Source organism: Vespa crabro, chromosome 15 (assembly GCF_910589235.1).
Source record: "Vespa crabro chromosome 15, iyVesCrab1.2, whole genome shotgun sequence".
Taxonomy (NCBI): domain Eukaryota; kingdom Metazoa; phylum Arthropoda; class Insecta; order Hymenoptera; family Vespidae; genus Vespa; species Vespa crabro.
This window is the reverse complement of record NC_060969.1, coordinates 3,484,061-3,501,193: the sequence shown is the minus strand read 5'-3', so window position 1 is coordinate 3,501,193 and position 17,133 is coordinate 3,484,061. Positions and strand designations below refer to the sequence as shown.

Below are 17,133 nucleotides of genomic sequence, written 5' to 3'. Positions count from 1 at the left end.
GAATTTATTATTTGTGTTTATGTGTACATTGTCAATAATCATATTTGCTAGATGGCGACTGGCGGCTTACGGAATTCTATAATCCTCCTGTCGCCAAATGCCAAACAAAGATGCTAACGACATAAATAACATCCCTACTCTTAATGAATGATCACCGAGTGATACCTTTGATAAGAAATTTGTTAATACCCTTTTAGAAATGCGCGGTACACGTACTTATCCACACGTCCACACATTATCGTCTGATTACTGATAACTAATACCTTTCATCGTTTTTCGAAATTTTCAAATATTTTTAATTCATTCTATACTATTTTATAAGGATTATTTTGATCCCTTATCAATGAAAGAATAATAGTAATCGTTATGTCGAAAAATATTTCAGATAATTATAATCATCCATTAATATTTATTTTATTATAGTCGATGGAATCGGCAGAAATGCACAAAAGATGAGAAAGAAAGAAAGAATGAAAAAAAAAAGAGAGAGAGAGAGAGAGAGAGAGAGAGAGAGAGAAAGAAATGAAAAATCCAAAAACGAAAAGATTAAAGAAAAAATTCATTTATTTTACTATATCAAAAAGAGAAACAAAAAAAGAAATAAAGAAAGGAACTTATTCTATAAATTTAATATAATATAATATAATATAATATAATATAATATAATATAATATAATATAATATAATATAGTATAATAATATACGCTTAGCACAGTCTATCATCTAATAAAATTTGTTCCTTAACTAATAAATTGTTTCTTGTCAATCATAGTGAGCATCCTGAAAAAGAATAACATTGGAAAATAATATGGAAAAATAAACGTTGAAATGTCCTTAGCAAATATACTTACGTATTTAATGTGCGATAGAAAAACATCGTACACCATAGTCATAACATTTATATAGAGTACTCGATATTGTAAAGGAACGAATAAGAAGTTTACACATTGAACTGGAGGCCAAAAACAACAGTCGACCTAATGTGAAAAGTATTAGACTATAGATTACTTGACCTTTTTTTTTTCTTTTTTTCTTTTTTTTTTTTAAATAAATAATTTACATATAAATTTTTTTTTTTTTTTGTTAACAGGACATACTTTCCAAGCTTCGATCAACTTCACTTTAATTTCCCTATAAGCTTCTTCGACTTTGTCTCGTTCCATTAGACCAAGACCACCGAAAAATATAATTAAACACGTAGGACTAGCGATTAGTTGATCTAAAAAGGTCTTTTTTATAATAGAACTGGCTTTTTTGCCAGGTGCTATTTTTTCAAGTAGACCATAGAAACAATGATGAAAGGGTCCTTGAATAAGACCTACTAATGTCATGTTTCTCGTTCGAACGTAATTATGTTCGTATAAAGACGCAACATTGATAATCTTTTTTTCGTCGTCTTCTTCTTCTTCTTCTTCTTCTTCTGGCGATGCAGCGATTACACGAGCGGTTCCACCGCTTGAAAAATAATCCACATAACGATACCGTTTCCAGTGTTCTCTACGTTGCTGTATCATATCACCAGCTGCCATCATCAAGCCACAGCTAATAGTATTTGTAACTAGAAGGTATCTACCTGATTATAAAAAAATATATATTAAAATAATTAATTAATTAATTAAGTAATTTATTAATTAAGTAATTTATTAATTATTATTATTATTATTATTATTATTATTATTATTATTATTATTGAATAAGTCATTGAAAGAGAATAATAACAACGAAGATGATACTTACCGAACAATTTTCGCAGAATATGCATTTGTTAAACGAATAATCTTTTAAAAGAGATAAATCAGGAAGAGAGTAATAAAATTAAAATGAAATGATCTATGTTTTAATTACTAGATCTTTTCTTTTACGTTTATTATTCTTCGTAATTCAATTGTTAAGATAATTTATTCTAGGATAAAATTCTAACTACATATATGTATATATGTGTATATATATATATATATCAAAACATATAGTTATATTAAATAACAAAGAGGATTCAAACAAGAGATAACTTTTATGAATCTATCTTATTAATTGTACCTCTTTTATAAATTAGTTTTATGATTCTAATGATAGATTATTATTTAAATACATTAACGTTCGCGTATATTTTAATTCGTCGATGTTTATGCAGTTGAAATTGTTTAATTTTAAGTAGCATAACTTTCAATTAATTTTCTTTTTTCCTTTTTTTTTTTATCTCTCTCTCTTTTCCTTCTCAACGATTCCGCGTTTTTCTTTCACGGTTTTAGATCCACGATGTAATGATGGTATCGATAACAGATCATACCATCGTGTAACAAATTCCGTATATTACTGACATTTTGTTAAGGCGAAACCTCTTTAAATATACAAGTGGTCGTTGTCAAAAGAATCGACGCGTTTGCGCAGTACAAGCTTAGATCGTTTAGTATTTCGCCCATACTACTCGATATATGTTCTCTTTCATATCAGACATTTTTTTTCCATTCCTCTCAGGCAACAATATATAGTATACATACGCATGCGTCAGAGTTTATCAGTAAACATTTATTTATTTACTTAGAAAGATGTTCCATTGCCCATCGTATCTAAAAGTTACTTACGATGGAAGAATACCTAAAAGATTAAGGATGATGGATGATGGACAGTTTTTTCCTTTTTTTTTTTTTTTCTTTTTTGGTTAAATATATAATTGAATTACAATAGATTCCAAAACTTTGTTTTATTGGATGTTAAAGTTATGTAGCTTAATAACATTATGATGAATGTATTGTATATTATTTAGCAGCAACAGTTTTATGTTTTGGCAAACCTTCTCTGAATCCGTTCCTAAAATGATAAGAAAAAATATAACCTCTATAATTTTTCAATGTTAGTTTGTATAATACAAAAGTTCTGATAAATTTTCTCATCATTTTTATATTATTCCAAATGTCGATGTTTTACGTTAATACAAAATTAATGTTTTATTAAAACAAATTAATAAATTAACATTTGAATTTTTATAACCTATAGATATCAATGTTAATATATATTATATGATTAAGACATTATGTCAATAGTATTGATAATCAATAATAACGAGAACTTACTTGAATTTACGACGGACAATTTTCAGATGACGCATTCTACCAGTTCCAGTAGTCTTCCTCCTTTTTGCTTTGATCGACCAATTGTCTGTAAAATATGATTCAGTTAACATACACATGCAATTAATTATTTTACAGTAAAACTGATTAGAGTAACTAGTTCAAATATTACTGATTCAATGTAAACTTTATTCAACTTACATGATCTCATCTTTTTCTTAGGGTATCCACACTGTGCGCATTGTGATTTTTGGATATGATACGAACTACGTCCACATCGTCTGCACAATGTGTGCGTCTTATTCCGACGCTTACCAAAGCTAGATGTACCCTTCGTCTGTGAACATTACAAGAACCATAAGTAATCATAACTTTATACATTTCAGAAATTATTATTATAAAATAAAAATAAAAAAGATTCAAATATATTCGATAAAATTAAAATTAGTGATGGATTATAAAATTCAATTAATTTTGTAACTTTGTTATCGTTATAATCGCAAACAAAACATATTACGGCGAGTTAACCTAAGCTACATATAGAAAACTCACGAAGATATTTATAACGAGCTTTGTGTCGATTATTATTACATTAATTAATTACTACGATAAATACGCAATTACTTCATAATGTAATTATATTACGAATGTTTAGGATTACTTTATAATAAAGCGATAGAAAACACGTGAATAAACGCTCACCATTTTGCACGAAGAAGCACGTCAAAAGAGGCGAGGAATGAAAATTAAAAAGGTTACGTTAACCCTGTTTGAGCAGTACCAACTAAACAAACCGAAGATCTATACTTTATTAAAATATTTTACCGACAGTCGATAATTTATCTAGTAATGCCATCTGTGAAGAATTTCAGATATTTATTATTTTTTTTCGTTATATTGACAAAGAATAAATTTGTTTTTCCTTTTTACAACTGTTTACTATCCTTGGTTTTATAAAGATTTACGCAATCAATGAGAATAGGAGTTTTTCTAGATCAACTCATTTTAATTAGAATTTAGTTTAAAGACGAAGGTGTAATCTAGAACATATCTTTCTCAAATCGATTCTCTCTCTTCTAAACGCAAAATCATATAAATTAATACTTTTAATCATTTTTCAATTAATTAAACAATCTTTAAAGTACACGGAGTATAATAAAGTAATATTTAAACAATAATACGTACGCCTAAACATTGAAAAGACTGTGATGAGCGAGAAATTAAAATACATTTCATAAAAAATTCCTATACTTCAAAATTTTATCGCGCGGTTGATGGCCTTCTGCAATATAAACATAAACGGTCCTTCGATTAACTTTGACAATGCCCGAGTTAGTTTCATTTTGGATTTCGACGAGTGTACATCGATTCTCTCTCTTTTCAACGCAATAACTTATAAATTAATACATTTAATAATTATTCAATTAATTAAACAATCTTTAATGTAAACGGAATATAATAAAGTAATATTTAAACATTAGTAGATTTCTTTAGACATTCTAAAGATAGAAACGTGCGGAAAACTTACAATATTTTTAATATAACATATACCTTCAAATTTTATAGCACGGTTGTTGAAGTCGTACAATATAAATATAAACGGATCTTCGATTAACTTTGACGATTCACGAGTTAGTTTCTCTTTGAACTTTGATTACCGCACAACGATTCTCCCTCTTCTAAATACAATAACATATAAATTGATAATTCCGGTAATTTTTCAATTAATTAAACAATCTTTGACGTACAAAGAGTATAATAAAGCAATATTTAAACAATAGTAGGTTCGTATAAACATTATAAATAAAGAAACGCGCGAGAGACTCAAAATAATTTTGATATAAGCTTCCAGTACTTTAAATTTTATCTCGGGTTGTTGGCCATCTGTAATATAAACATAAACGGTCCTTCGATTAACTTTGACGATTCGCGAGTTAGTTTTCTTTTGCATTCCGACCAGTGCACACCGATACCCTCTATTTCTGATCGCGATAACTTATAAATTAATAATTTCGGTAATTTCTCAATTAATTAAACAATCCTTACCGTATAAGGAGTATAATAAAGCAATATTTAAACAATAGTAGGTTCGTATAAACATTATAAATAAAGAAACGCGCGAGAGACTCAAAATAATTTTAATATAAAACGCTAATACTTCAAAATTTTAATCTCGGGTTTGTTGGCCTTCTGCAATATAAACATAAACGGTCCTTCGATTAACTTTGACAATTCGAGAGTTAGTTTTCTTTTGCACTCCGACCTGTGCACACCGGTACTCTCTATTTCTGATCGCGATAACTTATAAATTAATAATTGCGGTAATTTCTCAATTAATTAGACAATCTTTAACGTACAGGGAGTATAATAAAGCAATATTTAAGCAATAGTAGGTTCGTATAAACATTATAAATAAAGAAACGCGCGAGAGACTCAAAATAATTTTAATATAAAACGCTAATACTTCAAAATTTTAATCTCGGGTTTGTTGGCCTTCTGCAATATAAACATAAACGGTCCTTCGATTAACTTTGACGATTCGCGAGTTAGTTTTCTTTTGCACTCCGACCAATGCACACCGATACTCTCTATTTCTGATCGCGATAACTTATAAATTAATAATTTCGGTAATTTCTCAATTAATTAAACAATCCTTACCGTATAAGGAGTATAATAAAGCAATATTTAAACAATAGTAGGTTCGTATAAACATTATAAATAAAGAAAAGCGCGAGAGACTCAAAATAATTTTAATATATACACTAATACTTGAAAATTGTAATCTCGGGTTGTTGGCCTTCTGTAATATAAACATAAACGGTCCTTCGATTAACTTTGACGATTCGCGAGTTAGTTTTCTTTGGCACTCCGACCAGTGCACACCGATACTGTCTATTTCTGATCGCGATAACTTATAAATTAATAATTTCGGTAATTTCTCAATTAATTAAACAATCCTTACCGTATAAGGAGTATAATAAAGCAATATTTAAACAATAGTAGGTTCGTATAAACATTATAAATAAAGAAACGCGCGAGAGACTCAAAATAATTTTAATATAAAACGCTAATACTTCAAAATTTTAATCTCGGGTTTGTTGGCCTTCTGCAATATAAACATAAACGGTCCTTCGATTAATTTTGACGATTCGCAGGTTAGTTTCCTTTTGCACTCCGACCAGTGCACATCGATACCCTCTATTTCTGATCGCGATAACTTATAAATTAATATTTTCGGTAATTTCTCAATTAATTAAACAATCCTTACCGTATAAAGAGTATAATAAAGCAATATTTAAGCAATAGTAGGTTCGTATAAACATTATAAATAAAGAAACGCGCGAGAGACTCAAAATAATTTTAATATAAGCTTCCAGTACTTTAAATTTTATCTCGGTTTGTTGGCCTTCTGTAATATAAACATAAACGGTCCTTCGATTAACTTTGACGATTCGCGAGTTAGTTTTCTTTTGCACTCCGACCAGTGCACACCGATACTGTCTATTTCTGATCGCGATAACTTATAAATTAATAATTGCGGTAATTTCTCAATTAATTAAACAATCCTTACCGTATAAAGAGTATAATAAAGCAATATTAAACAATAGTAGGTTCGTATAAACATTATAAATAAAGAAAAGCGCGAGAGACTCAAAATAATTTTAATATATACACTAATACTTAAAAATTGTAATCTCGGGTAGTTGGCCTTCTGCAATATAAACATGAACGGTCCTTCGATTAACTTTGACGATTCGCGAGTTAGTTTCCTTTTGCACTCCGACCAGTGCACATCGATACCCTCTATTTCTGATCGCGATAACTTATAAATTAATAATTTCGGTAATTTCTCAATTAATTAAACAATCCTTACCGTATAAAGAGTATAATAAAGCAATATTAAACAATAGTAGGTTCGTATAAACATTATAAATAAAGAAACGCGCGAGAGACTCAAAATAATTTTAATATAAAACGCTAATACTTCAAAATTTTAATCTCGGGTTTGTTGGCCTTCTGCAATATAAACATAAACGGTCCTTCGATTAACTTTGACAATTCGAGAGTTAGTTTTCTTTTGCACTCCGACCTGTGCACACCGGTACTCTCTATTTCTGATCGCGATAACTTATAAATTAATAATTGTGGTAATTTCTCAATTAATTAGACAATCTTTAACGTACAGGGAGTATAATAAAGCAATATTTAAGCAATAGTAGGTTCGTATAAACATTATAAATAAAGAAACGCGCGAGAGACTCAAAATAATTTTAATATAAAACGCTAATACTTCAAAATTTTAATCTCGGGTTTGTTGGCCTTCTGCAATATAAACATAAACGGTCCTTCGATTAACTTTGACGATTCGCGAGTTAGTTTTCTTTTGCACTCCGACCAGTGCACACCGATACTCTCTATTTCTGATCGCGATAACTTATAAATTAATAATTTCGGTAATTTCTCAATTAATTAAACAATCCTTACCGTATAAGGAGTATAATAAAGCAATATTTAAACAATAGTAGGTTCGTATAAACATTATAAATAAAGAAAAGCGCGAGAGACTCAAAATAATTTTAATATATACACTAATACTTGAAAATTGTAATCTCGGGTTGTTGGCCTTCTGTAATATAAACATAAACGGTCCTTCGATTAACTTTGACGATTCGCGAGTTAGTTTTCTTTGGCACTCCGACCAGTGCACACCGATACTGTCTATTTCTGATCGCGATAACTTATAAATTAATAATTTCGGTAATTTCTCAAATAATTAAACAATCCTTACCGTATAAGGAGTATAATAAAGCAATATTTAAACAATAGTAGATTTGTTTAAACATTATAAATAAAGAAACGTGCGAGAGACTCAAAATAATTTTGATATAAGCTTCCAGTACTTTAAATTTTATCTCGGGTTGTTGGCCTTCTGCAATATAAACATAAACGGTCCTTCGATTAACTTTGACGATTCGCGAGTTAGTTTTCTTTTGCACTCCGACCAGTGCACACCGATACTGTCTATTTCTGATCGCGATAACTTATAAATTAATAATTTCGGTAATTTCTCAATTAATTAAACAATCCTTACCGTATAAGGAGTATAATAAAGCAATATTTAAACAATAGTAGGTTCGTATAAACATTATAAATAAAGAAACGCGCGAGAGACTCAAAATAATTTTAATATAAAACGCTAATACTTCAAAATTTTAATCTCGGGTTTGTTGGCCTTCTGCAATATAAACATAAACGGTCCTTCGATTAACTTTGACGATTCGCGAGTTAGTTTTCTTTTGCACTCCGACCAGTGCACACCGATACTCTCTATTTCTGATCGCGATAACTTATAAATTAATAATTTCGGTAATTTCTCAATTAATTAAACAATCCTTACCGTATAAGGAGTATAATAAAGCAATATTTAAACAATAGTAGGTTCGTATAAACATTATAAATAAAGAAAAGCGCGAGAGACTCAAAATAATTTTAATATATACACTAATACTTGAAAATTGTAATCTCGGGTTGTTGGCCTTCTGTAATATAAACATAAACGGTCCTTCGATTAACTTTGACGATTCGCGAGTTAGTTTTCTTTGGCACTCCGACCAGTGCACACCGATACTGTCTATTTCTGATCGCGATAACTTATAAATTAATAATTTCGGTAATTTCTCAAATAATTAAACAATCCTTACCGTATAAGGAGTATAATAAAGCAATATTTAAACAATAGTAGATTTGTTTAAACATTATAAATAAAGAATCGTGCGAGAGACTCAAAATAATTTTGATATAAGCTTCCAGTACTTTAAATTTTATCTCGGGTTGTTGGCCTTCTGCAATATAAACATAAACGGTCCTTCGATTAACTTTGACGATTCGCGAGTTAGTTTTCTTTTGCACTCCGACCAGTGCACACCGATACTGTCTATTTCTGATCGCGATAACTTATAAATTAATAATTTCGGTAATTTCTCAATTAATTAAACAATCCTTACCGTATAAGGAGTATAATAAAGCAATATTTAAACAATAGTAGGTTCGTATAAACATTATAAATAAAGAAACGCGCGAGAGACTCAAAATAATTTTAATATAAAACGCTAATACTTCAAAATTTTAATCTCGGGTTTGTTGGCCTTCTGCAATATAAACATAAACGGTCCTTCGATTAACTTTGACGATTCGCGAGTTAGTTTTCTTTTGCACTCCGACCAGTGCACACCGATACTCTCTATTTCTGATCGCGATAACTTATAAATTAATAATTGCGGTAATTTCTCAATTAATTAAACAATCCTTACCGTATAAGGAGTATAATAAAGCAATATTAAACAATAGTAGGTTCGTATAAACATTATAAATAAAGAAAAGCGCGAGAGACTCAAAATAATTTTAATATATACACTAATACTTAAAAATTGTAATCTCGGGTAGTTGGCCTTCTGCAATATAAACATGAACGGTCCTTCGATTAACTTTGACGATTCGCGAGTTAGTTTCCTTTTGCACTCCGACCAGTGCACATCGATACCCTCTATTTCTGATCGCGATAACTTATAAATTAATAATTTCGGTAATTTCTCAATTAATTAAACAATCCTTACCGTATAAAGAGTATAATAAAGCAATATTAAACAATAGTAGGTTCGTATAAACATTATAAATAAAGAAACGCGCGAGAGACTCAAAATAATTTTAATATAAAACGCTAATACTTCAAAATTTTAATCTCGGGTTTGTTGGCCTTCTGCAATATAAACATAAACGGTCCTTCGATTAACTTTGACAATTCGAGAGTTAGTTTTCTTTTGCACTCCGACCTGTGCACACCGGTACTCTCTATTTCTGATCGCGATAACTTATAAATTAATAATTGCGGTAATTTCTCAATTAATTAGACAATCTTTAACGTACAGGGAGTATAATAAAGCAATATTTAAGCAATAGTAGGTTCGTATAAACATTATAAATAAAGAAACGCGCGAGAGACTCAAAATAATTTTAATATATACACTAATACTTGAAAATTGTAATCTCGGGTTGTTGGCCTTCTGTAATATAAACATAAACGGTCCTTCGATTAACTTTGACGATTCGCGAGTTAGTTTTCTTTGGCACTCCGACCAGTGCACACCGATACTGTCTATTTCTGATCGCGATAACTTATAAATTAATAATTTCGGTAATTTCTCAAATAATTAAACAATCCTTACCGTATAAGGAGTATAATAAAGCAATATTTAAACAATAGTAGATTTGTTTAAACATTATAAATAAAGAAACGTGCGAGAGACTCAAAATAATTTTGATATAAGCTTCCAGTACTTTAAATTTTATCTCGGGTTGTTGGCCTTCTGCAATATAAACATAAACGGTCCTTCGATTAACTTTGACGATTCGCGAGTTAGTTTTCTTTTGCACTCCGACCAGTGCACACCGATACTGTCTATTTCTGATCGCGATAACTTATAAATTAATAATTTCGGTAATTTCTCAATTAATTAAACAATCCTTACCGTATAAGGAGTATAATAAAGCAATATTTAAACAATAGTAGGTTCGTATAAACATTATAAATAAAGAAACGCGCGAGAGACTCAAAATAATTTTAATATATACACTAATACTTGAAAATTGTAATCTCGGGTTGTTGGCCTTCTGTAATATAAACATAAACGGTCCTTCGATTAACTTTGACGATTCGCGAGTTAGTTTTCTTTGGCACTCCGACCAGTGCACACCGATACTGTCTATTTCTGATCGCGATAACTTATAAATTAATAATTTCGGTAATTTCTCAATTAATTAGACAATCTTTAACGTACAGGGAGTATAATAAAGCAATATTTAAGCAATAGTAGGTTCGTATAAACATTATAAATAAAGAAACGCGCGAGAGACTCAAAATAATTTTAATATAAGCTTCCAGTACTTTAAATTTTATCTCGGGTTGTTGGCCTTCTGTAATATAAACATAAACGGTCCTTCGATTAACTTTGACGATTCGCGAGTTAGTTTTCTTTTGCACTCCGACCAGTGCACACCGATACTCACTATTTCTGATCGCGATAACATATAAATTAATAATTTCGGTAATTTCTCAATTAATTAAACAATCTTTAACGTACAAGGAGTATAATAAAGCAATATTTAAACAATAGTAGGTTCGTTTAAGCATTATAAATAAAGAAACGCGCGAGAGACTTAAAATAATTTTAGTATAAACTACTAATACTTCAAAATTTTAATCTCTTCTGAAATAAGAATATCGCGAAGTAGAAGCAGTTTTTGTTCGTTCGGGTTTCGCGATTTAAACAACAAGTGTTTTTGTATCGATTGTGTGTATTGCAATCGTTAGAGTCAGTGTTTGTTTGCGAACCTTTTTGCTTTTTTGACAGTTGCACAAACTGTATTTATTAAAGTCAGTAGAGTTTCGCGAAGTAAATTCAGTGTCCGTCCGTTAAAAAATATTTATCACGTAATAGAGTCAGTGCATCATTGAAAAAGATTTTGATCAACTTCGATGACGACCTACGTAATTAACAATTTCGACTTAAACTGCGAACGAGTGTTTTGGAGCCAACGCAGAACTTCTTAAGTGGTGAGTGAATTTTTAAGTTCCTCCGATCACTCAATCATGTCGAGGACGAAAGGTCCGAATTGGCACGAGTGATTGGTTGTAATTAATTAGTAGAAGAGCATTGAGTGACCACGAGTAAATTTCTTCGGTGATTTACTCCTGAATGGTTTTTTATTTTTTGATTTATTTATTAGATCAGGATAAGTTCTTCTTGTACAAACGCTTTTATAATTATTTTAAATTTTCGATGTATTTATTTATTTTGAAATATTTTGCTTGTCCGGAAACATAAAAAAAATCGTTAATCATGAGTTTAAATAAAGAATGTACAAGAAGATATTCGCGATGGATAGTCTCTGGATTACAAGCGTAATTGTGCATGATTTTCTTATAATAATAAATGTATTCGCTTGTAAGAAGGAGCATCCAAGGGTTTCTTTTATATTTTTAAATAAATAATAATTAAATATTTTATTAATTTGAATTGATAAAAGAGAAGTCTCAATAGAGTCATTGTTTTTGAAAGAGAAAAGTCGAGTAGAATAATTGTTAAAAAACATAGAGACTTGTAGAGTCACAGTCCGTAAGCTTAGATAATTACATTAATTAATTTTTAGCTCAGGATTTTCAGCAATTAATATACTAATTTTAATTTTTTGTAGGCTACTAATAATTGTGTAAAAATTTTCTTTTATTTCTTATAATTTCGAATAAAATCTTGTCGTTACAGTTTCTGAAGAATATTCGATTTGATTAGGGCACGATGTAAACAAGATGTTAAAGAGGCCCTCACAATGGCCTCACTGTGGCTCAAGAGGACTATTATTATGTTATTGGGTTATTTTCGAAAATTCATTAGAAATTTTCGAAAATGGCTCTTAATCGTATTTTAATTTTACCATGTCGTCACTCAAAATGCTCCTTATGGTGATGGGTGTAGGGGTGTAGATTTAAAAAACTGAGACGAAGTAACATTCCGTAAATAATATTCTCACATTGCCACGCTTACGCGAATAGGATTATTTCATATTTTATGCATTTTTAATTTTAAACTTAAGACATAAATTTTCAACATTTTTTCTTTTCTAAAAATCAATTGAATTTATGATTTTAGTTTAGTAAAATCAAATTTTACGTTAAAAAGTCGATTGATAAATTTTGTACATTTTTTCTTTTCGAAAGTTCAATTAAATTTATAATTTTATTTTAATAAAATTGAGTTCTATAATAAAATAATGTATCTATGAAATGTACAAGTAATATAATATTTCTTTCAGAGAAAATAATATTTCTTTTTTTCAGTGTTCAACATATTTCATTTTCTTTTAATTAATCTTTTATTTTTCTTTTGTTTAATTAAATTAAATTCAAAATTTTATCGTTCGTATAATTAATAATGTATAAATATTGAGTTTTCTTTTCTTATTTCTTTTCAGCTAGTTCTAGATCGTGAGGGTCGCCAACACGGGAAGGAATAATTAATAAAGAAGATTATCTTAACATTTAAATAATGTACGATATACATAAAGTATAATTAATTAATATTTAAACAATAGGGTATTTTTAGCAATGTTATAAAAATTATATACCTGTATTATAATATACTATCGATTAATGGATATAATAATATTTCTTTCAGAGAAAATAATTTTTTTTTTTTTCAGTGTTCAACATATTTTATTTTTTTTTTTTTTTCATTAATCTTTTATTTTTCTTATGTTTAATTAAATTAAATTCAAAATATTATCGTTCGCATAATTAATAATGTATAAATTTTTCTTTCCTTTCCTTATTTCTTTTCAGCTAGTTCCAGGTCGTGGGATCGCCAATACGGGAAGAAATAATTAATAAAGAAGATTATTATAAAATTTAAATAATTTACGATATACGTAAAGTATAATTGATTAATATTTAAACAACAGAATATTCTTAGCAATCTTATAAAGATCAACCATAAGTACTATCATAAACTATTGATTAATAGATATACTATCGCATAGAAAACTTTCTTCACTGTCATTTCTAAATATTCTAATTTAATTACATTAATTATCCTTTATATATCTCGGGTGGGACCCATGGGAGGGACTCATGGTGTGGGTCTCTGTGTGGGTTGCTGTCTCAGCATCTTTTAGAGCTGCTTCTTTTTTCTTCTCTTTCTGAGGCTCTTTTTTTTCTATTTCATATTTTTCATACTGATTTACTCTTGTTAATTATGTTTTATAAGACTCGGGTGGGACCCATGGGAGGGGCCCATGGGTGTGGGCCTCTGTGCGGGTTGCTCTCTCAGCATCTTATAGAGCTGCTTCTCTTTTTCTCTCTTACTGGGACTCTCTTTTCTATTTCATATTTTTCATACTCATTTACTCTTATTAATAATGATTTATAAGTCTCGGGTGGGACCCATGGGATGGGGACATGGGTGTGGGCTTCTGTGCGGGTTGCTGTCTTAGCATCGTGTAGAGCTGCATCTATTTTCTTATATTTCTGCAGCTTTCTTTTCTATCTAATATTTTTCTTCTTTAATTATGATTTTAATAATGTTATTAATATGTTATTTCTTTTCAGATTTTTATTATGTTATTTCTTTTTATTTATGTTTTTATGTTTTTAATTATGTTTTTAATTATGTTTTTAATATATTCTTATTAATTATAATTTATAGATTTTAGGTAAGAATCATTAGAAGATGCGGGCAGCTGTTTCAGCGTCATGAAGAGCTGCTTCTATTTTCTTATCTCTTTGCAGCTTGCATTTCTATCTCATATTTTTCTTTTATGTTTATAATTATGTTATTAATATGTTATTTTATTTTATTATGTCTTTTCAGTATATAATTATGTTATTTCTTTTTAATTATGTTTTTGTGTTTTTAGGTTTGTTATTAATATATTCTTATTAATTTTAATTTTTAAGCATTAGGTAGGACCCATGAGATGAAGCGGACTGTGGTTTCAGAAGCGTGCAGAGGTACTTCTAATTACTTATCTTTCAGCAGCTTTCTTATCTGTTTGTACATATTTATTTTCTATTTATAATCTATATTATGTTTTATTTTATGTTTTTTTTCTTTCTCTTATTTTCCCTTTAGTTTTTTCTTTTCCAGGTTAGATCATCCAGGGATAGGTTCATCTGTGGCCGGATGATACATCGCATGGCAGGATTCATCATCGATTTTTACACGCGAATACGGGAAGGATAGGAAGAACACTGGCGCGCGTGACGGCGTGCACAGGTGTTGGTGTTCTCGGGCGCGATTATATTTCGTTTGATTGTTCGTATCGAAAACGCGAATTTAGAGTAGAGTCACCGTTTTTCTAAAACTCACGTGAATGTACGCGGACGCGACTTAAAAGTCCTACCGGGGACTTCGTTGATATTTGCTCGAATATTCGATTAGATTACCTCGCGGACGCGTCTTTTTAAAGTAGAGTCACCGTTTTCCGAACACTTGCGTGGGTGTCCGGGCGCGATTAAAAGTCCTACCATGGACTTCGTTTTAGTGTTGAAATTCGGGGTGCGCGAACGGTTTACCTTGTAGTGCTGTACATAGTTATCTGATATTATGATAATCCTCATATTTGGTAGCGGGGCGGAAATCTCGACAAATATCATGGAAAGTCTAAATACCGGTTAACATATGTCACTTTGGATTTCAACTTAGAGTCACCGTTATTCTAACACTCACGTGAGTGTTCGCGTACGCGATTAAAAGTCCTACCGGGGACTTCGTTTTGTTTGCTCGAATATTCGATTAGTTTATTTAGAGTAAAGTCACCGTTTTCCGAACACTTGCGTGGGTGTCCGGGCGCGATTAAAAGTCCTATCATGGACTTCGTTTTAGTGTTGAAATTCGGGGTACGCTTCGGATTTTAACTTAGAGTCACCGTTTTTCTAACACTCACGTTAGTGTTCGCGTGCGCGATTGAAAGTCCTACCGGGGACTTGGTTTTATTTTTTCGACATTTCGATTAGATTACTTCGCGAATTTGGATAGAACAGTAGAATCTACGTAATTATAACACACGTGAGTATCGCGAACGCGATTAATGCGCTTTGATTGATCGAAATTCGGAAGCACGAATTCAGATGTGCTTAATAATCCATTATGCTTGAGGCGAAGGTGTTGAACGGTAAAGCTCTCTGTAAGTGGGGTCCCTGTAGCTACGGCTATATACCTCCTGTTAGCTAAGTCGCCCTAAACATCCGAAGCGGAAGGCATAAGGGATCGGTATCGCGGAACGCGGATTTTAGATTAAAGTAGAGTCACCGTTAGCTCGTGGGTCTCCACATGCAGCAACTTCCACGTAGTGAGACCTGGGTCGTTAATACTTGCAAAGTCTAATTATAAATCTTATAATACAAGTATTATCGAGCAAATGGCTGCATATTTTATAACTTTTCTATAATTTTTTAAATCTAATTCCAACTAAACATCAACATATTTTCATTTTATATAGCTAATAATATTTCAAAACAAGAAATATAGCAGAAATCTATTGTACAATAATTTCTAAGACCAATGAAAAGGACATTTTTCTATCTCTCTTTTATGTCCGCTGTCATTTCTATTTTTTTTTATTTACTCTCACTCATTATATTTATATATCTCTTTTATATATTTCGGGTGGGACCCATGGGAGGGGCCCGTGGGTGAGGGCCTCTGTGCGGGTTGCTGTCTCAGCATCATAAAGAACTGTTTCTCTTGTCTTATCTTTTTGGGGCTCTCTATTCTTCTCCTTCTGGGGCTCTCTTTTCTTTCTCCGGCTCTCGTTTCTATCTCATATTTTTCAATTTTAATTATGTTTTCAATTATGTTATTAATATGTTATTTCCTTTTAATTATGTATTCTTAATATTTATTTATGTTGTTTCTTTCTAATTATGTATTTAATTATGTGTTTAATTATGTGTTTATGTTTTTAATTATGTTTTCTATTATGTTTTTGATTATGATTTATAAGCTTTAGGTAGGAATCATGGGATAGTGCATGCTGCTTCTCTTTTCGTTTCTTTTTCTAGGTCTAATCTATTTATATATATTTATTTTCTATTTGTATTTTATATATGTGTATATATAATATTTTTTTGTTTTTCTTTTTTTTCTTTTACAGTATAGGTCATCGAGGGATAGGTTCATCAGCGGCCGCTTGATACATCGCATACCAGGATTCATCATCGATTTTTACGCGCGAATACGGGAAGGATAGGAAGAACACTGGCGCGCGTGTCGGCGTGCACAGGTGTTGGTGTTCTCGGGCGCGATTATATTTCGTTTGATTGTTCGTATCGAAAACGCGAATTTAGAGTAGAGTTATCGTTCTTCTAACACTTGCGTGGGTGTTCGGGCGCGATTAAAGGTCCTACCGTGGACTTCGTTTGATTTCTTCGAAATTTCGATGGGGGTACTTCGCGAATTTCGGCTTAACAGTAGAATCTACGTAATTATAACACACACGTAAGTGTCGCGACGCG

The 17,133-nt window shown here is 30.7% G+C and overlaps 2 protein-coding genes across 2 annotated transcripts; both read right to left on the bottom strand.

Annotated features, from left to right (window-relative positions):
* Nucleotides 1-621: 621 nt before the first annotated feature.
* LOC124429605 (mpv17-like protein 2) lies at nt 622-2,535 on the bottom strand. The gene is made up of 4 exons (XM_046975097.1): nt 1,738-2,535; nt 1,098-1,573; nt 852-977; nt 622-780 (listed from the first exon to the last, which is right to left on the bottom strand). The coding sequence occupies exons 1-4, from the start codon at nt 1,760-1,762 to the stop codon at nt 763-765; spliced, it is 645 nt and encodes a 214-aa protein (XP_046831053.1). The 5' UTR covers nt 1,763-2,535; the 3' UTR covers nt 622-762.
* Nucleotides 2,536-2,686: 151 nt separating this feature from the next.
* LOC124429607 (60S ribosomal protein L37) lies at nt 2,687-3,884 on the bottom strand. The gene is made up of 4 exons (XM_046975099.1): nt 3,771-3,884; nt 3,270-3,405; nt 3,072-3,156; nt 2,687-2,808 (listed from the first exon to the last, which is right to left on the bottom strand). The coding sequence occupies exons 1-4, from the start codon at nt 3,771-3,773 to the stop codon at nt 2,757-2,759; spliced, it is 276 nt and encodes a 91-aa protein (XP_046831055.1). The 5' UTR covers nt 3,774-3,884; the 3' UTR covers nt 2,687-2,756.
* Between the last annotated feature and the right edge of the window lie 13,249 nt (nt 3,885-17,133).

Coding starts and splice junctions, on each gene's coding strand:
- LOC124429605 (XM_046975097.1), bottom strand. CDS start 1,762: ATGCATATTCTGCGAAAATTGTTCG. Junction 1,574..1,737: donor TATTCTGCGAAAATTGTTCG/GTAAGTATCATC, acceptor TTTTATAATCAG/GTAGATACCTTCTAGTTACA. Junction 978..1,097: donor AGTTGATCGAAGCTTGGAAA/GTATGTCCTGTT, acceptor TTTTCACATTAG/GTCGACTGTTGTTTTTGGCC.
- LOC124429607 (XM_046975099.1), bottom strand. Junction 3,157..3,269: donor TAAGAAAAAGATGAGATCAT/GTAAGTTGAATA, acceptor CATATTTTACAG/ACAATTGGTCGATCAAAGCA. Junction 2,809..3,071: donor ATTGTCCGTCGTAAATTCAA/GTAAGTTCTCGT, acceptor TTATCATTTTAG/GAACGGATTCAGAGAAGGTT.